General features: G+C 43.7%; 1 protein-coding gene across 1 annotated transcript in view; it reads left to right on the forward strand.

The window, feature by feature from the left end:
• LOC134943239 (gamma-crystallin-3-like) overlaps nucleotides 1-25,768 on the forward strand; it is a 31,241-nt gene extending 5,473 nt beyond the window's left edge. Inside the window, exons 2-4 of the mRNA XM_063932186.1 lie at nucleotides 23,302-23,427; nucleotides 23,555-23,797; nucleotides 25,433-25,768. Of these exons, the coding sequence (XP_063788256.1) occupies nucleotides 23,419-23,427; nucleotides 23,555-23,797; nucleotides 25,433-25,708 (528 nt within the window). The 5' untranslated portion in view covers nucleotides 23,302-23,418 and the 3' untranslated portion in view covers nucleotides 25,709-25,768. The remainder of the gene's footprint in view (nucleotides 1-23,301; nucleotides 23,428-23,554; nucleotides 23,798-25,432) is intronic.
• The last annotated feature ends 706 nt before the right edge of the window (nucleotides 25,769-26,474 follow it).

Genomic DNA, 26,474 nt, shown 5'->3' on the forward strand with positions numbered 1-26,474 from the left:
GTGCGGGGAGCGGATGCAGGGTTAGGGGTAGTCTAGTGTGTGCGGGGAGCGGATGCAGGGTTAGGGGTAGCATAGTGTGTACGGGGAGTGGGTGCAGGGTTAGGGGTAGTATAGTGTGTACGGGGAGCTGGTGCAGGGTTAGGGGTAGTGTAGTGTGTACGGGGAGTGGGTGCAGGGTTAGGGGTAGTATAGTGTGTACGGGGAGCTGGTGCAGGGTTAGGGGTAGTGTAGTGTGTGCGGGGAGCGGGTGTGACTAATGAAGCTAATTGGAAACTTCAAATTATATTCTGTCTGTTTTTGTTCTGGGGAAAAAAATTCCATGTGGATTGGACTGCCACCGCTAACAGGTCTACGGATGGTGTGATGGTTAGCTTTGCTGCCTTACAGCACTAAAGTCATGGGTTTGATTCCCACCATGTCCCTAACTGCGCGGAGTTTGTATATTCTCCCCATACTGGCGTGGGTTTCCTCCCACAATCCAAATACCGTATATACCGGTACGTTAGCTCGCAGCATAAAAATAAACCATAGTTAGGTAGGTGGGTAGCTATGCCCTCCATGGTGCTAGCCACACCACACCCCCATATCGGTAGTCACACCCCCACCACGCTGGTCACACCCCCTGCAGCGGCGCACAATAGGCCCTTCATAAATTACAGCTCCAGGCCCATGAGGACCTTAATCTGGCACTGAGGCTACATGTTACCTCAAAGAAGTTTTTTTTACAAAGGTTGCACACACAAATTCAGGAAGTGGTATCAATGTCTTAAATGAATTAAGAATTGAGAACCTTAAATAGATGTCCTTTGTGTAAAGAACCTTGGTTAATAGCACAATGCGCTCAGCTCGTATGATGTAGGTAAGATGCAGATCATTGGCTCCGAGAGGGAGGGGGCATTACCCGGGTAGGCAGCGGCACTAGGAACCGAGAGAGATAGGAGTGACCCCTGCAGCAGCAGCCTCTCTCCCCAGCCCACAGGGCCGGATCAAGGCTCCAGGGGGCCCGGGGTACTTTAGACAAGGGGGGCCCCTGACGGCTAAATATAGTGTATATACTGTAGGAAGGGGAGGTTCCTTACAAATATATATATATATATATATATATATATATATATCTCTAAGATAGATAAAAGTGTGAGCAGAAAGCTGTTGGAGGCAGCAACAAAGGGTAGCACATATTATTAAATAGAAAATTAGCATACATACACACCACACACATAGCATACATAAACACTCACAAACAGCATACATACAACCTACCTACCACACAGCATATACACACACACACACACACTATACACCAACAACATACACACACACACACACACACTACACATCAACAACATATATACACAGACACACACTACACACCAACAACATACACTCACACTACACACTACACATCAACAACATATATACACACGCACACTACACACCAACAACATACACACACACACACACACACACACACACACTACACATCAACAACATATATACATACACACACACACACACACACACACACACACACACACTACACACCAACAACATATACACACACACACACACACACCACTAACCAACTGAACAGAGGAGAAGAGGAGGAGATTCTGCCGAAGTCCATGTGAGTTAAACACAGGAGCTGCTGCTGCTGCACATGCTCAGCAGCTCCCTCTACGGTGTTAGAGAGGCAGAGAGCTCAGCTGATCAGAGGCAGAGCTCTCAGTGTGGAGCAGCCGTGCAATTCATTCACGGCATTTCGTTAGTGCCTGTGGGTGGCCCCGCCGGGTGCAGAGACGGAGACAAGGCTGTCTCCGTCTCTGAAACACAAAATTTGTCTGCAGAGGGGAAAGTTTGCACCACTGCCACCAATGAATGAACTTCCTAAAATAAAAAAAACTACCAGTGCTTGACAGCAGGCACGGGGGGCCCTTAAATATGGGGGGCCCAGGGTAATGTGTCCCCTGGGCTCCCCCCTTAATCCGGCTCTGCCAGCCCATCACACACGCTGCTGTGTGCTACGCTGGGGAGAGAGGCAGCTGCAGTCAATCCTCTCTCTCCTTGCATGCTGCGGAATGTGCCTCCAGCCACCTACCACCCACGCCCATCTACCACCATGCCGGCACCCCACCTGTCTAGCACGTGCAGCCGCTATTACTACCACGCCTTCTCCCATTACCTGGGCCCGGTACCGCTGTCGGTGCCCCTGATGCAGATTAAACATTTCACTTCATTCTTTATACAATCTTTCCTCTTAGGGTATATGAACCTAAAAAAGAGAAAAAGGCAGTACTGAACAAATGAACAATTAAGATCACATTGCACTCACATTTGATAAAAAGTTACAAACTCATCAAAAAAACTTTTTGGTCCTTCCCTGGATAGGCAGTTTCTGGTTAAGGATCTCCTCTTAAATCACTGAATAGTAGGCATGAAAACCCACCAGTCCCAGAAACCGGTGGTATCAGTCCAACATGTGTTCATGCAGTCCAGATAAATACCAGTCAGATTCTCCACAGGTCCCTCTTTCACCTTGCTTAACTGACTGGGTTCTTCATCAGAACCATCTGATGAAGAACCCAGCAGTGGTTCAAAAAGCGTGGGAAGGTCCTAAATGTTTTATTGATGAGCTTGTAACTTTTTATCAAGTGTGAGTGCAACGTGATATTAAATTCTTCGTTTTTCCCTACGGTGTTGCACTATTGTCTTTTTCTCTTTTGAGGTTCATGTACCCTAAGAGGAAAGATTGTATCAAGAATTAAGTGAAATGTTTAATCTAGGTATGAGTGGGTTTGGTTCCCCCGAACTTCACGTCCCAAGCCGGGATCCAAGCCTGGCTCGAGACTTCCTGCCAGACTCGGAAACCAGAACGAGGCAAAACATCATCATCCCGCTGTCGGATTCGCACGGGTTTTGGATTCCATATAAACAGCCGCACGTCACCGCCATTTTCACTCCGGACATGGAGAGTGAGGCAGACCTCTGTCTCTCTGTTGGTGGTGGCATCGGGTGGGGTCAGTGTGTGCTCTATAGGGGTGCTGTTCCTGTTACTGGGGTGTACCTGTGTTGTTAGGGGTGCTGTCCTGGCTGTCACTGGTGTTTCATGTGCTGTTAGGGGTGCTGCAGCTGTATATGGGTGTTGTTGCTGTCCTGGCTGTCACTGTGTTGTACAGCGGCACTGTCCTCCTGTATGCTGTAAAAAGTCAGGAGCGCTTCTGTTAAAATATAAGCACACTGGCCATGTATGCTGTAAAAATTCAGGGGTGCTGTTGTTAAAATAAAAGCACACTGGTCCTGTATGCTGTGAAAATACAGGGGTTCTGGCCCAGTCTTGATGCTGTAAAAACTCAGGGGTGCTTCTGTTAAAAAAAAAAGCACACTGGTTCTGTATGCTGTTAAAATACAGGGGTACTGCTGTTAAAAGATTACACTGGCCCTGTATGCTGTAAAAATTCAGGGGTGCAGTTGTTAAAACAAAAGTACACTGACCCTATTTGCTGTGAAATTTCAGGGGTGCAGTTGTTAAAATAAAAGTACACTGGTCCTCTATGCTGTAAGAATACAGGGTGCTGTGGAAATAAAGGGGCACTGTTCTGTGTGCTGTAATAATAAAGGGGTGCTGTCCTGTGAAATGGATAACAACAACTTGGAGGAAAAAATAGTGGAAGATCAAGAACCACTTCCAGTTCCTACTACTAGTGCTGAAGCTGCTGCTGCCACCAGTCATGACATTGACGATGCAATTCCATCAACATCGTCTGCTAAGGCCAATGCCCAATGTCATAGAGGGCATGTAAAATCCAAGAAGCAACAATTAACAATCAGAAAAAAAAGAAAATATCTGACGAGACACGGAAAATTGGCAATATGCCATTCACGACACAAAGTGGCAAGGAAAGGCTAAGGCCTCGGCCTATGTTCATGACTGGAGGCTCAGATTCTCACGAGGATGGAAGCCCTCCTCCATCTCAAAAAAAAAAGCTTGTTAAAGCACAGGAAAAAACAACTGTGCGATCAGAAATATCACAAATACCCAAGGAGAGTCCAAGTGTGTCCGCGGTTGTGATGTCTAGGCCTGACCTTCCCAAAACTGTATGGAAAGAGGAGGCTCCTACCATCATTTGCACACACCCTGCAAGTGCTGAGAGGAGCACCGCCAATCCAGTTGCTGATATTGAGATTGAGGATGTCACTGTAGAAGTACACCAGGATGAGGAGGATATAGGTGTAGCTGGCGCTGAGGAGGAAGTAAATGATTAGGATTCTGATGGTGATGTGGTTTGTTTGAATAAGGCACCAGTGGAGACAGTTGTTGTCCGTGGGATGAGAAAGCCCATTGTCATGCCTGGGCAAAATACCAAAAAAGCCACCTCTTTGGTGTGGAATTATTTCTCCACAAATCCGTACAACAGGTGTCAAGCCTTGTGTTGCCTTTGTCAATCCATAATAAGTAGGGGTAAGGATGTTAACCACCTAGGAACATCCTTCCTTATACGTCACCTGCAGCGCATTCATCATGTCAGTGTCAAGTTCAGAAACTTTGAGTAAGAGCGTAAGCAGTCCACTGACACCTAAATTCCTTCTTCCTGTTGTACCCAAGCTCCTGCAAGCCACACCACCAACTCCCTCAATGCCAATTTCCTCCCCAGTCAGGTATGTAAGTAGTCCTGCAGACCATGTCACTGGCATGACTGACGAGTACTCTCCTAACCGGGATTCCTCCAGAGGATCCTTGAGTGGCATGCCTACTACTGCTGCTACCGCTGCTGTTGTTGCTGCTGGGAGTCGATCATCATCCCAGAGGGGAAGTCGAAAGACCACTTGTACTGCTTCAACTAAGCAACTGACTGTCCAACAGTCCTTTGTGAGGAAGATGAAATATGAGAAGCAGTCACCCTGCTGCAAAGCGGATTACTGAGGCCATAACAACTATGCTGGTGTTAGACGTGCGTCCGGTATCCGCCATTAGTGCAGCGGGATTTAGACAGTTGATGGACGTACTGTGTCCCCGGTACCAAATCCCATCTAGATTCCACTTCACTAGGAAAGCGATTCCCGGACTGTACAGGGACATTCAGAAAAGTGTCCTCAGTGTACTGAAAAATGCAGTTGTACCCAGCGTCTACTTAACCACGGACATGTGGACAAGTGGAACAGGGCAAACTAGGGACTACATGACGGTGACAGCCCACTGGGTAGATGTATTGCCTCCTGCAACAACAACAGTAGCGGCACCAGTAGCAGCATCTCACAAATGCCAACTCCTTCCTAGGCAGGCTACGCTGTATATCACCGGTTTTCGTAACATGCACACCGCTGACAACCTATTACGGAAACTGAGAGACATCATCGCACAATGGCTTACCCCACTTAGACTATCCAGGGGATTTGTGATATCTGACAATGCCACCAATATTGTGCGTGCATTACATCTGGGCAGGGCCGTAACTACATGTGTGCCAGGTGTGCCTGGCACACAGTGCAGTTGCCCTGAGGGCTCAATGGCCAGCGGCTTGTAATGAGTCAAATTGACTCATTACAAGCCGCCTCTGCTGTGTGTGCCGCGCTGGTGAGGAGAGCAGCAGCGCCGGAGGCAGCGGAGAAGGACAAGGAGGGAGGGGGACTGGAGCTGTAGCAGCGCTATGTAATTGGTAGAGGTGCCGCTGCAGCAGTCCCCTCTCCTTCCGTATTGGCTGCCCAGCGCTGCTGTGAATGCTGGGATGCGGTGCCTTCATCCCAGCATTCACAGCGGCGGCGGGCAGCTAATACGGAAGGAGAGGGGACTGCTGCAGCGGCACCTCTACCAATTACATAGCGCTGCTGCGGATCCAGTACCCCTCCCTCCTCCTCCTCCCCTGCCTGCACCGAGGGATCTGCCAGCACAAGGAGCCTGACTGCCAGCGGGGAGAGATGGTAAGTATCTCTCTCTCTCTCTCTCTCTCTCTCTCTCTCTCTATTTCTCTATCTATTCTGTCTGCCGTAATGTGTAAAAAGGGGGACGCTGGCTGCCATAATGTGTAAAAAGGGGGACGCTGTCTACTGTAATGTGTAAAAGGGGGACGCTGTCTGCCGTAATGTGTAAAAAGGGGGACTGTCTGCCGTAATGTGTAAAAGGGGCTCTACCTGGTGTAGTGGCGCTACTGTGCAGCGTAATTTGAATAATGGAGACTACTGTGCACCATAGTATGAATTGGTATTATTTTGTGGCCACGCCCCTATATATATTTTTGCGTGCCTATGGCGCGCACTGCCCCTATCTTGCATGGGGGGCGCCAATGCCGTTTCTTGCACACAGCGCTAAAATGACTAGTTACGGCACTGCATCTGGGCAAATTCTAGCACGTCCCATGTTTTGCACATACAATTAATTTGGTGGGGCAGAATTTTTTTTTAAAAGACAGGGGCGTGCAGGAGATGTTGTTGGTACTTTCGACATTCAGCCACTGCGTGCCAAAGACTGGAGTGCCAGCAAACACTCCTGAACTTGCCCTGCCATCACCTGAAGCAAGAGGTGGTAACAAGGTTGAATTCAACACTCTATATGCTTCAGAGGATGGAGGAGCAGCAAAAGGCCATTCAAGCCTATACATCCACCTACGATATATAGGCAAAGGAGATGGAATGCACCTGACTCAAGCGCAGTGGAGAATGATTTCCGTGTTGTGCAAGGTTCTACAACCCTTCGAACTTGCCACACATGAGGTCAGTTCAGACACTGCCAGCTTGAGTCAGGTCATTCACCTCATCAGGCTTTTGCAGAAGTACAGATGTAGCCACCTTTATCTTGAGTGGCCGCGGCGGTTGGCCCGTTCGACCATACGCAGCGTACTGTGGCGTAGCGAGGCGCGCCTAGCCACAGAGAGGCTATCTAATCGCACGGAGACAGACATTTGACGTTTGGCGTTACCTTTACGTGTAATACCTGCGATCAGCCACCAGATGTCGCTTTTTACAATCACCACTGCGCATGCGTGTGGTCTCCCGTAAAATACAATACTGACATACATAATAAGGACTACTTTACTAAGGCGTCTCATTACGCTGCATACAGCAAATACTGTACTCATTACGCTGCATTATTTAATACAGTACTGTACAGTATATACAGTACGACACCGACGCAAATACAGTAGTACAGCATACAGTATATGATCCATCTACAATACTTTATGAATACTGTATGTGAGCGTGCAAGTCCCGCAGACAAAACACAGTACTGTAAAACCAGTAGTGTACACTGTCGCAAATGGATGTGTGTTACAAGTTCACTATTGCCTCTCAAGATTAGGAATTTTCTACAGTGTTATCGTCCTAATCCCGTAGCCATTACAGCATAATCAAAACCAACGGATTTATACATTTGTCTGCGGCGAAGTGGTGAAGTGTTTCGCTTCCTATACTCAGAGTCCAGGGTTCGATTCCTTAAGTACTGTACGAATGCATGTTACTGTAGTTTTTTTCAGACACTTTATTATTTGTTTTATTCACATACTGCAAACCAGGGCATACAGTAGCTGCATGAGCGGTTCTATGCGATCGAGTCCGGTGTACCATAATCTGCAGGTTCTATGCAGGTTAAGGTACTATGCTCCGTACACAGTACACATACAATTCTGTAGCTGGGCAGACTGAATAGAAATGGCTACCACCTATGACTCCTTGCCCCACAGAGGCCCTAGGCTACGGAGCAAGTAATAGTCCAGATTGTACAGACTATGGGGCAATGCTGAATGAGCGTCACAATCCCCTAGCTAAAATACACAGTATGCATATTATGGTACACCGGACTCGATGACATACTGTAGCACACTGGCAAAATGGCCGCCGCCCCTGAACCCTTGTGCAGGTTATGGGGCTATGCTGAAGGAGCGTCACAATCCCCTAGCCAAAATACACAGGGGAGGGATAAGCTACTGTAGGATTGCATACAGTATTACGGTACACCGGACTCAATCGCATAGCACACTGTCAAAACGACCACTACCCATGAACCCCCACCTCCTGAACCCCCACCTCGTGGCAGGCAGCAGTTGGGTATGGAATGAGAAATGGCATAAGCTGTGCAGGCTACGGGGCGATGCTGAAGGAGCGTCACAATCCCCTAGCCAAAATACACAGAGATACTGTAAGCGAGGTCTATGCACATTACAGTACTGTACAGTACGTTACACCGGGCTCGGTCGCATAGCAAACTGACAAAACACAAGTTTTACAGTACATACAGTAAAGCAGGCCAAAGCTGCAGGAGAGTTTCTACTGTAAAGGTTCTATGCACCGTACGGTAATGTACACATACCTGTACAATTCTATAGCAGGGCAGACTCAATTGAAATGGCTACCGCCTGTGACTCCTACAGTAGCTCCTAGGAGGCACTCAGCTATGGAGCAAATAACAGCACAGATTTTGCAGGCTACGGGGCAATGCTGAAGGAGCGTCACAATCCCCTAGCTACAATACACAGGGGTGATAGAGATAATCGAGTGGCTGGAGGGGGGTCCCCTTGATTTAAGGGGCCCCCACTCCTCCAGGGTACTCCGGCCAGGTGTGACTAGTTGGGTATTTAATTCCATGGCCGCAGGGACCTGTATAAAAGTCTCCCCCGGCTGTGCATTATCTGTCCAGCTAGTGGAGCCCAGTGCTGATTCAAAAAATATGGGGAACCCCTACGCTTTTTTTGTCCCCCTTATTTTTTGCACCAGGACCAGGCGCAGAGCCCGGTGCTGGTTCTAAAAAGATGGGGGATCCCGTGTCCATTTTTTCCGTATTCCTTCCGGAATTCGACTGCAATTGCATATACAGTACTGTACCCCTTAATGTCACTGCTTACAGTATACAGTATTTAGACATGAGCTTGTGTACAGTATCTGTCATGAGGTGCTTTTTTCACTGACACTATAACTTTTTTCTATTGTGATATACTGTACTGTACAGAGGCGGCAAACTAGCCAAACGGGAATAATCAGCTTCTGCAGAATAAAATGAGATGCTACAGTACATGCCTATATTCTGTGAGTGACTGCGGCTCTATGAAATTAAATCAGAAAATTTAAATATGAAATGCATTACTAATGTGTGGCATTACTGTACTGTATGTGTATAAGGTGTACTACAATATTTTCTGGTGTAACATAAGGAAAGGGCACTACTGCATGGTCTAATGCAGTGGTTCTCAAACTTGGTCCTCAGGACCCCACACAGTGCATGTTTCGCAGGTAAACCAGCAAGTGCACAGATGTATTCATTACTAACTGACACATTTTAGAAGGTCCATACAGTAGGTGGAGCTAATTTTTTCACTTGTGATTCTGTGAGACCTGCAAAACCTGCACTGTGTGGGGTCCTGAGGACTGAGTTTGAGAACCTGTGGTCTAATGTAAATAAAGATGAATGTGGTGGGGTGTAATGTGAATAAGGGGCATTACTGTTAGGAGTAATGTGGTACTATGATATGATGTCATGAGAATAAGAGACACCACTGCATGATATAATGTGAATAAAGTTGCAGTACTGTGTTGTGTCATTTCATCTTCGGGTATTATTGTGTTACCATGCCCCTTCCCAGCAAGAACATACTGTACACTGTTTTGGGCTGGCACTAAATGTGCACATTGTTCTTATTTAGATTATAGGGGGTAGGAGCGCCAAAATGGGTGATGGTGCTGGGAAAGGGGTGCAGGGTTAGAGGCGGAACTACGTAGCATCTGTGCAAGAGGGCATCAGCCAAAATCTAGCCTAGGGCATCATGTTGGTCAGGTTTGGCTCTGATAATACTGTATACTGTACTCTTACTGTACTTTGCATTCAATACAGATACTGTTTGCACACAGGTTTTACATGAATCATTGGCAATGCTGCAGGAGTGTCTCATTAGGCAATCTAAAATATACCACGACTATGGGTGGGGATACAGTAGGGAAGTTCTGTCACCATAAGCTGTCTGCTGTGTATAGCATATTTCCATCTGAGATGCATTTGTGTGTTTGTAATAAGAAAAAAACATTTTACTGTACATTTAGTGGATACAGTATTTCTCCCCCATAATGACGTATCATACTGTACAGGTACCCTCATGTACTGTACCGTACCATACTGTAAAATTGAATATTTATTGGAAAAACATCAATATTAATGTAAAAATAAAGTATTACAACATCCGATTCCATGTACTGCACTGATCAAAATGTACAGTACTCTTATTCAGGACTTATAAAACTGAAAATAACTGTTCATACAGTACACATCAATAACATTACTACTGTATAATATTCTACATTAGTTTATGCAATAATCAGACAAAGGCAATTTTATCATTTTTTTTAATAATGCACCAATTTAAAATTTTAAACAGAAAATACAGAACTACATATTTGTGGCTTGACCATTTCTTTCAACTACAACAGGTAATACTTTATACAGGTGATTTATATAATTATTACAATGTTCAGGTGTGAGTACTTCTAGCCAAAATTTCTTTATCCCATCCACCAGTTGCTGTTTTGTTGTTGGCTTTGCAACACTCCTAACGTACCTCTTCAATTGAGCCCACACTAATTCGATTGGGTTCATGTCTGGTGATCTAATTAAAAAAAAAAAAAAAGCGTATAGAAAAAATTAATTACAGTACATTACAGTAAATAGAGAAAATTAAACATACAATATTGTACTGTTTATTAAACAAAATTTTTTTTTACAGTACTAGAGTGCTATCCAAAATTTTACTTGTACACTGTTGAAAGAATACTCACTCTGGTGGTGTGCGTTCCCAATTCATACCTTTCTCTTCCATAAATTTGGCTGAGGCGGAGTGTTTAGGATCATTGTCTTGGAATATCCTATGGTGAGTTGGGTAATATTTATTCACAAATGGCACCATACATTTCTCTACTATTGTTTCTTGGAAATATTTCTTATCCATGATTCCTACAGAAATCAAAAAATGTTGTTCATTAATAAGCAACTCCTTTTATTGTGCAGTTACACGTACTCTACAGTACAACATGTATTTTTACAGAACACAGGCACAGAATAAAGTATAGTACTGTACTGTACCTTCGAAAAATAATAGGGGACCAGCTCCTAATCGTGATATGCCTCCCCATACATGGATTTTCAATGGATGCTTTGGGCGTGGTTTTAAAGAGATATGGTTACGTTTCCTGAATGACATTCTGGAGAACCGCTCAAGGGCAACAGACGATTCATCTGTGAAAATGACATCATCAAATGTTTCACCACTCTCAATCCATCGCCGTGCCTGTTCCACTCTCTTTTCTTTATTCACATCTCTTATCATTGGAGATATCCTGTGAAGAGCCAAAAATAATGAAATCAGATACAGTTATGAAATTACAGATTTACAGATTACTGTATATACAGTAGACTGTATGTGCAGTATACTGTATTATATACCTACTGTATACATTAAACTGTACATACAGTACATTAAGTTACATACAGAGTAATATATATATACATACTGTACATACACACAAACACACACACACAGTATACAGTATGTAATCATCACAATAAGCCGGCAATGCTTCATTGCTGTCTCTGAGTGCCTATACAGTAGGTATCTCTTTTGGGATAGAATACTGTATATACAGTATATACACACACACATACTGTATATAGTATAAAGTACACACTCTGTATAATGATTTATGGCATTATTATATCACGTATCAAGGGATTATTAACAGTGCATTTACTGTATGGTTTATACTGCTTTCAGTATTTTACCTTGTTGCGCCAAAGGTCCATCCCATTTTCCGTCGCATCCTTCTGATGCTGGTGGCCGATATGTCCAGGTCATACTTGGAATGGAGAATTCGTTTTATTTGCAGAGCAGTACGCTCATCATCCTCACGAGTTAGTTCCTCCACAATTTGTTGCACTCTCCTACAGTACAATACAGTATGAAAAATATGAATTCATGAACAGCACAATCACAGTTACAATTGATGAAGTTTTAATTTTATTTCAAAAAAATTGTTTATGGTATAAAGCAAGTCATTTAAACATTACAGTAGTGTACAGTACGTACCATGTGCATTTTGTAGGAAATACAAATCTGGGCGTTGTTCTCTCGAATGCATGATAGCGCACCGTTTCTAAAGTGACTATAATGCCACTTTCCTTGAGCCATGCATGGATCTCTTTGATGGTTTTATTTTCTTTTTTCATGTTGGCGATTATCTTGCTCATCGTTTTGTTGATAGTTACTGGCATGTTGTCCAACTATAATTCCTGTATGGAGAGAAAACATTTGTGAATACTGTAGTCTAAAATTTACACATCTGAAAATGCATAAGAGTTTTATGATAGAAGTTAATACTGTACATGTTTACTATCCAGTACCTGATGTTCAAATTTAAGTATTGTATACTGTACAGTACTGAAAATACAACTTCAGTGTTATGGACTGCAATTAGTTTCCTGTATGAAACAGATACAGTACAGTAAATAACCCTCCTTGGAAGTGCATGGGCCCTGTGAGACTTACAGTAGTGTACAGCATAAGGGTCGACTGACATGATGTACAAGCATTACATACAGTACATGTCAGTACTGTATGTAAATTCTTCAATTATTGCCTAACAACAATGCTGCTTACTGTATATTAAATACTGTAGGCCTAGAAATGTGCATCTCAATATAGTAGTTAAAAACACAGGGGCCTATGTGGATAAGCGAGTTCTATGCACACAAAAAATGGCCACCGACCGTGAACCCCCAGCACGTGGCAGCGCTCGGATATGTAGTGAGATACAGTATGGCATACATTTCACAGTTCAGGGGGCAATGCTGAAGGAGCGTCACAATCCCCTAGCTCAATTACATTGGGATAAGCGAGGTCTACTGTATGCACATTACGGTATACCGAGCTGGATCGCTTAGCAACCTGACAAAATGGCCGCCGACCGTGAACTCCCAGCACGTGGCAGCGCTCGGATATGTAGTGAGATACAATATGGCATACATTTCACAGTTCAGGGGGCAATGCTGAAGGAGCGTCACAATCCCCTAGCTCAATTACATTGGGATAAGCGAGGTCTACTGTATGCACATTACGGTATACCGAGCTGGATCGCTTAGCAACCTGACAAAATGGCCGCCGACCGTGAACTCCCAGCACGTGGCAGCGCTCGGATATGTAGTGAGATACAATATGGCATACATTTCACAGTTCAGGGGGCAATGCTGAAGGAGCGTCACAATCCCCTAGCTCAATTACATTGGGATAAGCGAGGTCTACTGTATGCACATTACGGTATACCGAGCTGGATCGCTTAGCAACCTGACAAAATGGCCGCCGACCGTGAACTCCCAGCACGTGGCAGCGCTCGGATATGTAGTGAGATACAATATGGCATACATTTCACAGTTCAGGGGGCAATGCTGAAGGAGCGTCACAATCCCCTAGCTCAATTACATTGGGATAAGCGAGGTCTATGCACATTACGGTATACCGAGCTGGATCGCTTAGCAACCTGACAACATGGCCGCCGACCGTGAACTCCCAGCACGTGGCAGCGCTCGGATATGTAGTGAGATACAATATGGCATACATTTCACAGTTCAGGGGGCAATGCTGAAGGAGCGTCACAATCCCCTAGCTCAATTACATTGGGATAAGCGAGGTCTACTGTATGCACATTACGGTATACCGAGCTGGATCGCTTAGCAACCTGACAAAATGGCCGCCGACCGTGAACTCCCAGCACGTGGCAGCGCTCGGATATGTAGTGAGATACAATATGGCATACATTTCACAGTTCAGGGGGCAATGCTGAAGGAGCGTCACAATCCCCTAGCTCAATTACATTGGGATAAGCGAGGTCTATGCACATTACGGTATACCGAGCTGGATCGCTTAGCAACCTGACAACATGGCCGCCGACCGTGAACTCCCAGCACGTGGCAGCGCTCGGATATGTAGTGAGAGATGGTATACATTTTAAAATACACCGGGATAAGTTGTACAGGCCATGGAGCAATGCACAGGGACATTCATCATTTACGTACAGTACAGTACTGTATATAAATAATTGTAAACCGTAAATGAAAGAATTACCGGTCAAATACTGTATGACGAAACTGTGTCAATGAGCTGGAACAGTATGGCCTGTGAAGAAGTTTTCGAAGGCAGAAACGGAGAGCAAATTATCAGGAGATTTCTGAAAGGTCGGAGAAGATCCACACAGCAAGTCTGCCTACGAGGAAACAGCTTTGCAAAGTGGGTAGCGGGGCGGTGACTGAGACGCTCTTTTATTGTTTTTGTAAAACGCATGTCGATCTTTTTCCATGTCAACTTAACGACCATGTCAACCTACAGTAACTGGTGTCAACCAATTTCAAAAGCCGCACCATCTAGGTCGACGCAAAAAAACAAATTGACCTTTTGACCCGGGTTAATGTTTGGTCCTTGTTTAACCATTTGTTTACCACAAATACTGTACAGTGCTGTATAGACCGGATACCTGCTGCTACAGCAGCCCCTGCTATAATGTACTGTACCTGTAACTACAGTAACTTAAAGTACAGTTATCTACAGTAATGTACTGTACTTACAATCCCTTATGGCCTGCAGGCGTCGTGGGGTCCGCCTCACGAGGTCACTCCACCTCCTCTGGAGAGACCTCACCGTTCTCCTCCTGTTATACTTCCGGAGGATGTCCCTGCTGGCCCTCCGGTATGCCCTCACTTTCTCCTCGTTGCTGGCGAGAGTTCTGTCCCGCCAGCGAACGAGGAGACGCAGCTCACCAAGAGCATAGGGACGGTCCCGTGCAGCAGCCATAACCGTCCTTATGCTCAATGAGCGTCTCAGACGTCGTGCGCCTCAGACGTCGTGCGTCTCAGACGTCGTGCGGTCCAGGCATTCAACGTACAGTACTGTAGTTACTGTACTTTGTGACAGTTTCCCTTAGTTTTAAATATGCCCTTTCTTTGACCACAGTATTTTCCACTGTCTTGCCCTACGCCCTTCCCTCCTGGGAGCCTTCACAGGTCTTATGCAATACACAAATACCGAAGATGCACAGTCCGTCAGAATACACTCATTTCATTCCCGCTGTTTAGGTGCATTTAGCGTAAAGAATCGCTCCTGCAGATGTACTTTGATTTATGTGAAACCTGTGTGCATCCTTCCATTGACTGTCTTACAATGTAAATAAAATAATACAGTGCATTATTACAGAAAAAAAAAAAAAAAAGAAAGAAAGCACATCAGGTCTCGAACCCTGGACTCCCAGCGAGGGAGGTGGGAGCCTTCACCCCTAGCCCACGACGCCTCATGAGAGATTTCCAATTTCATGTGTGAAAGTACTGCAAACAGCGCCCGGCCCCCGCCCCATTGCTGTTGGTTTATGCCTTAGAGGACTCGGACGCTCGCATTTGTAAAGCACGGTGTTTTCCTCCGCCTCCTGCTAGCCTGTTGCCCTTCCCCCATGGGAGCCTGCACAGATCATGCAGTAGACAGGGAGGGAATGCAGGTCATGTGCAATACACAAACGCCCACTGTAGTACTATTTTGCTCACTTACAGTACCGTACTGTAGGTTGCATTTAGCGTAAAGAATCGCTCCTGCAGATGTACTTTGATTTATGTGAAACCTGTGTGCATCCTTCCATTGGATGTACTGTATTGGAGAGAATTTTTTTTTTTTTAAAGTGAATGTCACGGGAACACATTAAAAATAAGGTTGGCACTTCCTTCCCATTGGTGTTGGTTTACAGTATGCCGTAGTGTACTCGGACGCTCATGTAATTGCATTTCAAAGGCACAGTATTTTCCATCGTCTCCCCCCTACCCCCATCGCCCTTCCCCCCTGGGGGCCTGCACAGGGAGGAAATTCAGGTCCTGTGCAATACACAAACGCTGAAGATCTACAGTACTGTTTTGCTCAGTTGGTAGCGTCAGAATACACTCATTTCATTCCCGCTGTTTAGGTGCATTTAGCGTAAAGAATCGCTCCTGCAGATGTACTTTGATTTATGTGAAACCTGTGTGCATCCTTCCATTGACTGTCTTACAGTGTAAATAAAATAATACAGTGCATTATTACAGAAAAAAAAGAAAGAAAGCACATCAGGTCTCGAACCCTGGACTCCCAGCGAGGGAGGTGGGAGCCTTCACCCCTAGCCCACGACGCCTCATGAGAGATTTCCAATTTCATGTGTGAAAGTACTGCAAACAGCGCCCGGCCCCCGCCCCATTGCTGTTGGTTTATGCCTTAGAGGACTCGGACGCTCGCATTTGTAAAGCACGGTGTTTTCCTCCGCCTCCTGCTAGCCTGTTGCCCTTCCCCCATGGGAGCCTGCACAGATCATGCAGTAGACAGGGAGGGAATGCAGGTCATGTGCAATACACAAACGCCCACTGTAGTACTATTTTGCTCACTTACAGTACCGTACTGTAGGTTGCATTTAGCGTAAAGAATCGCTCCTGCAGATGTACTTTGATTTACAGTATGTGAAACCTGTGTGCATCCTTCCATTGGATGTACTGTATTGGAGAGAATTTTTTTTTTTTAAAGTGAATGTCACGGGAACACATTAAAAATAAGGTTGGCACTTCCTTCCCATTGGTGTTGGTTTACAGTATGCCGTAGTGTACTCGGACGCTCATGTAATTGCATTTCAAAGGCACAGTATTTTCCATCGTCTCCCCCCTACCCCCATCGCCCTTCCCCCCTGGGGGCCTGCACAGGGAGGAAATTCAGGTCCTGTGCAATACACAAACGCTGAAGATCTACAGTACTGTTTTGCTCAGTTGGTAGCGTCAGAATACACTCATTTCATTCCCGCTGTTTAGGTGCATTTAGCGTAAAGAATCGCTCCTGCAGATGTACTTTGATTTACAGTATGTGAAACCTGTGTGCATCCTTCCATTGGATGTACTGTATTGGAGAGAATTTTTTTTTTTTTAAAGTGAATGTCACGGGAACACATTAAAAATAAGGTTGGCACTTCCTTCCCATTGGTGTTGGTTTACAGTATGCCGTAGTGTACTCGGACGCTCATGTAATTGCATTTCAAAGGCACAGTATTTTCCATCGTCTCCCCCCTACCCCCATCGCCCTTCCCCCCTGGGGGCCTGCACAGGGAGGAAATTCAGGTCCTGTGCAATACACAAACGCTGAAGATCTACAGTACTGTTTTGCTCAGTTGGTAGCGTCAGAATACACTCATTTCATTCCCGCTGTTTAGGTGCATTTAGCGTAAAGAATCGCTCCTGCAGATGTACTTTGATTTATGTGAAACCTGTGTGCATCCTTCCATTGACTGTCTTACAATGTAAATAAAATAATACAGTGCATTATTACAGAAAAAAAAAAAAAAAAGAAAGAAAGCACATCAGGTCTCGAACCCTGGACTCCCAGCGAGGGAGGTGGGAGCCTTCACCCCTAGCCCACGACGCCTCATGAGAGATTTCCAATTTCATGTGTGAAAGTACTGCAAACAGCGCCCGGCCCCCGCCCCATTGCTGTTGGTTTATGCCTTAGAGGACTCGGACGCTCGCATTTGCTAGTCCTCCATTCCCATTATGCATTAGCGAACTCAGACGCTCATATATTTTAAAAGCACGGTGTTTATACATTGTACTGTACATTCTTCCTTTTACACAATTACTGTAGTTGCGTCTCCATACACATACTGTACAGTACTCCATACTTTTTCCACCGCCTCCCGTTACGCCTACAGTATTGCCAGAGCTGTAGATCAATCCGCCGCTATACTGTACGATCGAAAGTACTGGATTAGTGGAGCATTAGCGACACAGTGGTGGAGATGTGTAATGCATGATGAGTATCTAGATCGTCTCAACGCGCCTGCCTGTGATGAAACTCAGCTATCGCCTTAGCGTGGCTAAACGCCCGTCTCGGCGGAGAAACAGTCAAGGTAAAGGTGGCTACATCTGTAGCAGGAGAAATTGAAGGAGGAGCTGATACGGAGCGATTCCACTATTTATCTGGGACTTGTGGATGGAGCCTTTAATTCGCTTTTCCAGGATTCAAGCGTGGTCAATCTGTTGAAATCAGAGCACTACATTTTGGCCACCGTGCAAAGACCTGCTGGTGAGAAAATTGTCAACTTAAGTAGAACGTGACCCGTCAACAGCTCCTCCTTCATTTTCTCCTGCAACTGGGGCTGCGAGGAAAAGGATAAAATTTCCTAGCCCACCCGCTGGCGGTGATGCAGGGCAGTCAGGAGCAAGTGTTGACATCTGGTCCGGACTGAAGGACCTGCCAACAATTACTGACATGTCTACTATCACTGCATATGATGCTGTCCCCATTAAAAGAATGGTGGAGGATTAAATCGGTGACAGCATCCAAGTAGGCATGTTAGACAGTCTGTACGTATACTGGCAGAAAAAAGAGGCAATTTGGAGGCCCTTACACAAATTGGCTTTATTTTACCTAAGTTGCCCCCCCCCCCCCCCCCCCCCCTCCAGTGTGTATAACTTCCTCCAGGAAGACCTTTACCAGCAATTGCCTCCAGAAAGTACACAGGGACCTGTGATGTTGGATTCCAGTGGGGACGAATTAATACTCTGTGAGGATGAGGATGTACACAGTGAAAGGGGTGAGGAATCAAAGGATGAGGGTGAGGACGGCATCTTGCCTCTGTAGAGCCAGTTTGTGCAAGAAGAGATTAATTTCTTCTTTTTTGGTGGGAAGATTAATTGCTTCTTTTTTTGTGGGGGCCTAAACAAACCAATCATTTCAGCCACAGTCGTAGCTGGGAGCTACTAGGCAGGTGCAAAAGCATCACCGCCCTGTGATGCTTTCGCACCCATGCAGGGAGGGGGGGTAGAGCCTGACATGCGGGGCGGACTAGCCCTGTATTGGACTTCCCCCTGCATGTCTGAGTAACTGATAGTAGATGTGCTAAATTTAGCACATCTACGATCAGATATGAATCACCCCCTATATACTGTAGGCCAGCGGTTCTCAAACTTTTTTGAATCACGGCGCCCTAGAGTATCAGAATTTTTTTCATGGCACCCCTAGGCCGTAAGTTTCTTATTGAGACATTTAGAAAGAAATATTAAATTACCTAAATTGTGTTTATATGTCATCCTTAGGCTCAACTGTGTGGTGAGGGACAACAGTTGAATCTGCTTATCCACCTATTTTATGATTAGCAGCCACCCACACTGGTTTTAACATATACTCGTATAAACGCTCTTATTGTAATAAGGTAATATACATTCCTTATGAATTATAGTCGTGTCCTTGATCACTCAGTATTTCTTCTTGTCCACACGAAATTTCAGAGGAAGACTCCCAATTTCATTGTGTATGAAAGAAATAAAACAAACATTGTGTAGTATTGTCTCTGAATGGATAATTCTGATTTATTCCACGAATTCCACATGGAGAGAAGAATGTTGTGTATGAGAACAATGTACCCCAACTCACAGGTAAGTCACACCGACTAAGGGGGTCATTTAGAGTTGTTCGCTCGTTGCCGATTTTCGCAAACGGAGCGATTAAGGCGAAAATGCGCATGTGCATGGTACGCAGTGCGAATGCGCTAAGTATTTTAGCACAAAACTTAGTAGATTTACTCACGTCCGAATGAAGAATTTTCATCGTTGAAGTGATCGGAGTGTGATTGACAGGAAGTGAGTGTTTCTGGGCGGAAACTGGCCATTTTCTGGGAGTGTGCGGAAGAACGCAGGCGTGCCAGGATAAAACGCGGGAGTGTCTGGAGAAACGGGGGAGTAGCTGGCCGAACGCAGGGCGTGTTTGTGATGCCAAACCAGGAACTAAACGGCCTGAGCTGATCGTAGTGTAGGAGTAAGTATGGAGCTACTCAGAAACTGCTGAGAATTTTCTATTCGCAATTCTGCTAATCTTTCGTTCGCAATTCTGCTAAGCTAAGATACACTCCCAGAGGGCGGCAGCCTAGCGTGTGCAATGCTGCTAAAATCTGCTAGCGAGCGAACAACTCGGAATGACCCCCTAAGTGCATAAAGGTATCTTTATCTTCACATAAAGCTCCATGTGACCTTCACCAAAAAGGAATCTAGAGCGATGCGTACCATTACTCACTTATAAAAAGGGGATATATACATAGAAAGGTATCTTTATTAATTTTTTCACACTTAGAAATGCGTACCACACTCACGAGTCATATAACGATGAGACTCCTATCTGGGTTTCTTTTACCACCGTCCAAAAGTAAACTTCCAAATAAATGAAACAATCAGCATCCAAAGACCCAAGCAAACCACAAACCTTTTTTTTTTTTTAATGAAAACAAGGTATACGCCAGTTCATATGACCATAGATTAAAAAAAAAGTTTATTATTTGCTTACACCCCATAGTTCAGGTAAATTGGCATCCAAAATACAATAAAAAAGCTTAAAATTTTAAAAAACAGGAACCAGAGAAAATAGCCCAACAGACGACCATGGAAAGGGTAGTCCGGATCCCCCAAACAGGTAAAAAGGTGGAGTATTACCTTTGGTTGCTGATCATAAAATCCAATGTCACAGTGCCCAGTCTGTCAATGCGTTTTGGCTCTTAGGAGCCTTTGTCAAGACATGTGGACACTGTGAAAGCCCCTGCTATTTACTGTAAATGGGATGTGACCAATCAGAAAATGCAGGAAGTGACATCATAGATTGATTTTCATTGTACACATTTACAGAGTTTACAAACACTTGGCAAAGTAATAATAATAAAATTAAGAATCCATATACTCTGTTATTAATTACAGGAATGATACTAATGAAATTCTCTGCATTTATCTTTAAATCATTTGAATTGGTCCGGGACCACCAATCCACCTCCAGCCAACACGGACTTCATTACATCTGGCCCTGTATCTTGATCGCATTACAGAAAGAGTGAAACACCACTCAGTGCACAAGAGAAGCTGAGATGTAACATTGCCCGCACCGGAATTGGTTTTACACACATACAGAGTTGCAGATGTACATTAGCACAGTTGAACTTGGCACGAGGGGGACCTGTGGCCGCTTGCATCAAAGCCCTTTCCCCATAGTTTCAGACTCAGTCACACACAGATTCACAAGTATCGCACACCCCATTGATCAGTGTATGCTAGTTTTATTGCTATGTGTTTAAATTATGCAAATAAGACGCACATTTTGAGTAAACATGAGGCTTGGCGCAGCTAAGATGCATGGGACCTGGAGCGCTGACAGGGGCTATTTGGAGCGACTTCAGTAGCGGATCTTGCCACGGGCAAGCAGGACTTTTGCCCGGGGCGCCGCCTTCCGGAGGGTGCAGGGCGCCATCCGGAGGGCGCCGCACCAGGGCAAGATCCGCTGCTGCTGTGTGCCCCCTGCTGCCCGCTGCCCCCCTGCTGCCGCTGGCCGCTGCCCCCCCACTGCCGCTGTGAAGGGAAACTAGACGCGTACGCGTCTAGTTTCCCTTCGTGGAGAGGACCTTTGCTGTGCGGTGCGCGATGACGTCATCGCGCACCGCACATCATTTCAGTCTGTACAGGGGGCGTAAATGACCACGCCCCCTGTACGAAGCCACGCCCCCTATTGCCGCCCGGGGCGCACAGAGCGCCAGAACCGGCCCTGAGCGACTTAAGCAAAAGAAAGAAAGGACATTTCTATAAGTGTTCTTCTCAGTTTCTCCTATGGTCAATGCTCTGCACTAACAAGCTGTAAGCTAAACAGACAAATGCTGTTACAGTACAATTGACAAAAAGATACTGGATAGTACAAAACATAACAGTGGGCCGACGAGTATCTTCATTTTCATTGATACATTCGCAATGTTCACGTTCCCCCTTTCGAAATTTTCAAATAAATGTCGTCGCCTTACATTGCAACTTTATAGTGGGCAATGGTATTAGATTCTGTGATGTGGTCACGGACAACAGTCACAAAAAGAGATACATTTTTGCAGCAAGCAAAAACAACCCAAGAGATGTAAAATGTCATTTTTAGCTATATTATTATAATTATTTAGATTTTGTTTTACAGGTTTATTTTTTAACATCAATTCTGTGATTTTAGTTCTGCTTTTAACACAGTGATTCCAGTATCTTTGATAAATAAACTATCTGCTCTAGGCGTTGATAGTTTTACTTGTAATTGGGTTTTAGAATTTTTGACAAATCGTCCCCATACGGTTAAAATGGGTAGCGTTAGGTCCGGGGAGGCGCAGATAAATACAGGTGTACCCCAGGGCTGTGTTCTCAGCCCTTTTCTATATTCGTTGTTCACTTATGATTGTGTGTCAGCAGATGCATCTGTCAAAATGATTACATTTGCGGATGATATTGCTGTAGTAGGGTTAATTAGGGATGATGATGAGTTAGCTTACAGGGCGGAAGTTGCGAAGTTAGCCGTTTGGAGCAATGAAAATCATTTATTTTTAAATAGCGGGAAGACTAAAGAACTGGTTGTGGACTTTAGGAGAAGACAGTCACAGAAAACGCCAGTGTTTGTTGGTGATCAGGCTGTCGAAATGGTTATTTCGTTCCGCTTTTTGGGCATTCAGATTTCGTCATGTTTGACATGGTCAGAGCACCTGTTAGTTACAGTAAAAAAGGCACAACAACGACTTTTCTTCCTGCGACGTTTAAGGGCGGCTGGTGTTGGTGCTCAGACCATGTTAAATTTCTATAGGTGCTCGGTAGAGAGCATCCTTAGTTATGGTATTGTGGCATAGTATGGTGGTTGCACTTTAAAAGATCGGCGTGCATTAGAGAGAATCAGGAAAACTGCCAGCAAAATTATTGGCATGCCATTGCCTAGCTTTGACGAGTTGTACAGGTGTAGGATCTTAAGCAAAGCTAGGTGTATTTTAACGGAAAGCGAGCATCCTTTTAGTGAGTTCTTTGTCAAACTTCCATCCCGAAAGAGGTTTCGTGCTTTGTTAACCCGAACCAGTCGTTTTAGGATCCGTTTTATTCCATCTGCAGTACGCATGTTAAATGTCTGATTGTATGTTTTGTTGGTTTTGATGATGTCGCCTGCTACTTGATGCTATGTACTATTGTAAGTTCGTCTGTCAAATTGTTTGACTGATGACAATAAATTGAACTTGAACTTGAACTTGATTACATTTTAAAATAAACTTATTACAAAAAAATGATAACTCAGTTTCGTAGATCAATAAATCTCACTAGTATTCCAGCTATAGAAGATTTTGTTCAGCGATGGCTATTTAGTGGCTGTTTAGGTATGGCTTTGAAACACAGGTGCAAGCAATGATGCTAAACAATAGGCATATAGAGCTACAGAGCAATGTGACTTTAACATTATAATCGCTGTTGTGCATTCTGCTTACTAGGTGAAAAGGTCAGCATTTCTCTCAACGTATGTAACGGAGGATGTATATAAAAGGCAATGGTCTGTTTTCTCACCGAGGCACACATTGTGGACTGAGCGAGGACAGATACAACATAAAATGGGAAAGGTAACTGATATTCTTCTCATTAAGCATTTTCTAATTCCTTTCCTGCATCAAATAATTGTTTTGTGTTTTTGTAGACCTGATGCTTCCGTGATTCCATGAAATTCTATAATAATTAATCTTTCCACAGATCATCTTCTACGAGGAAAGGAACTTCCAGGGCCGCTCCTATGAGTGTAACTCTGAGTGCCCAGACTTGTCCTCATACTTCAGGCGCTGCAACTCCATCCGTGTGGAGAGCGGAAACTGGATCCTGTATGAGCACCCCAACTACAGGGGGCACCAGTACTTCCTGCATAGAGGGGAGTACCCCGACTTCCAGCAGTGGCTGGGTTACAATGACTCTATAAAGTCCTGCCGTCTGAGCCCCCAGGTAACTATGCACAGTGAAGATTTGTTAGCATTTACAAGGGTAAACTAATTCCTGGCAGACAATCCTGAACTATTGTGCAAAGCAAGCTAAATTCGTGTCGATATATTGCTTTTTGGTTACTACATTTTATGTTTAGGAAGGTTCTCTATTAAAATATGAAACTTTACATTTTGGATACATTGGGTGTTATTTACAGTAGAATTAAACTGCAGTAACCTATAGAGACAAACCAGACTTTTGCAACATCTAGATATATCTAATTTAATTGATTAATAAATGAAAGACAGCAGTATTACATAGCAATCTTACATAATCAATTTTTATGCTCCAAATTATAAAAAAGGAATTTGTATATAAGTGAGTTACGCATAGAATAAAAAATGGGGTAGGATATTGTTCTTTTACTAATCCTCTGTTGGTTTCAATTATTATTAAATTGTAATATTTAATTAGCAAAATAATAATAAAAGCAGTATAACACAGACATCGATATGCATTTTATATGTAGCACTGTTTAGTATAAATTGCATGAGTCAATCAGTTTACAATGAATCTAAAATGATTGCAAAGTTCAACAATCACATTTTATAAAGCTAAAGGGGAGATCTACTAAAAGGCAAATTTTTCAAATTTCTTAAAATTAAAATTTGTGAGATATTACATGAAATAATATAAATTATTGGTTCCAATTCTACATAAAGTAGAGGTAAGCATTTTCTGCATATTTAAAAAAGATGAATTCACTATTCATCGTTGACAATGTCAGCAATTTTGACATTCATTTAAACGTTACCATTAATTTCAATAGTGTTTTCATCTGGATAAAATTAGAGTTTGCATGGAGAGAATAAAATAAACAGGCTAGTTATGAAATTACTGGCTTTGGAGAACTTTTTGGAGCTGCTGGGTAACTTATAAACTTATAAATGAGCTTGTGTGTTTTGTTTTCATTTTAAATGTACCCAGAGGAGTTTTTATTATTATTATTATTATTATTATTATTATTACTATTATTTTGTTTATAAGGTAATTAAAGGTTTGTAATACTTTTGTTGAGTATTTAATTGATTTTGTTAAAAAGTGTTTGAATATTAAATCCTAGCAAGTTTTAATATTAAGCATAATTAACATATTAACAAATGAATTAACCATTTAATTGCATAGAAATTTTTTTTTTTTTTACAAATAAATCTGCATGGTAACTAATACTATACTGTATCATTTGGAATTAACTGATGAATCTAGAAAGATGTTCAGATGTCAGACTATTCTTTTATTAAAGCTTTTCACATTCGTTTTAACTCTTTGAATCATTTGAATGTTTTCACTGACATCAAAGGTTTGGTTTTCACTTGAGTGAAATCAGTAAAATATTTTTGTGATTTCCAATATCAAGAAGTCAAGTTATCATTGACGCATTCATTGAGTCTGTGATTGTCACTAAGAAATCTGTGATTTTTGTTAATTTAGCTGAAGATTTCAGATCTTTAGCACTAGTTGTACAAACTGACATCTAGTACATGAGCCCTTACACGTAATTAACCTGATAAGGGAAGTTGTTGCTAGTAGAAAACATAAAATAAATGTATGAAACATTGAGCCTATTGTATCTAATTTTGGGAACTTTTTTTTAAGCACCAGGGATCATTCAGAGTCAGGATCTATGAGAAAGAAGACTTCCGAGGTCAGATGATGGAGTTCACAGAAGACTGTCCCAATGTCTACGAGAGATTCCGCTACCATGACATCCACTCCGCCCATGTACAAGACGGATACTGGATGTTCTATGAGGAGCCCAATTACCGGGGACATCAGTACTACCTGAGATCAGGTGAATTCCGGAGATACTCTGACTGGGGAGCCACCAGCCCCAGAATTGGCTCTTTCCGACGGGTTCACCACTTTCACTGAAATATAGAGAATGTAATATTGTAACTAATATTGTATTGAGCAAATACATTTTATTCATTAAATTATCATGAACGATTACATACAGCACCATGTTTTATTTTATTTTGCTTATTAAAAAAAATGTACATTTCTGTTTGCACCAAAATTTCAAACACTGTGGAGTACAAATAGTAATACCCCTTTCACACTGCCAAAATAACATGGCCTATTGCACGTGAATGTGCAGCAACCGGGGGTTTTGTGCAGTGTGAAAGGGGCCAGGAGAAATAACTTCTCCACACTTTTCACTGCTTCATGAATAGACCCCAAAACTATGCTGACCCTGACCTTTCCATAACCCCATGAATCTCAGGCTGCCTTCCTTTATTGCTATTGGTCTCTCATGTTGAGTCAAGAGTTACAATCTATCCTTATACTGTACCTAATCACATCTCATCCTGCCGCCATGTTTTCTCTGTACTGTACATAACATAGACAAATCTTAGTCATTACTTCTTCACAGCTTCAGGGACTAAACCTTACCGGGAAAGCACATTGCTATTCACTAAGAAGTCTATTGCAAACCTCTCTCCCACTTGCTACACTGTACCCACACTGTTACTTGCATATTTTATTTCCTCCTTGTATCTAACCCATCTTTATATAGGGTTCAACTGTGGGATTGGTCCGTGCAGTTTTCCTGAGAATTTACTACATTAGTCTGTCATTCAAAATGTGACGTATCAATATTTCTTATAAAATTTAGAGTTGTGTAATGTAGGTGTTA

Source organism: Pseudophryne corroboree, chromosome 7 (genome assembly GCF_028390025.1).
Source record: "Pseudophryne corroboree isolate aPseCor3 chromosome 7, aPseCor3.hap2, whole genome shotgun sequence".
Taxonomy (NCBI): domain Eukaryota; kingdom Metazoa; phylum Chordata; class Amphibia; order Anura; family Myobatrachidae; genus Pseudophryne; species Pseudophryne corroboree.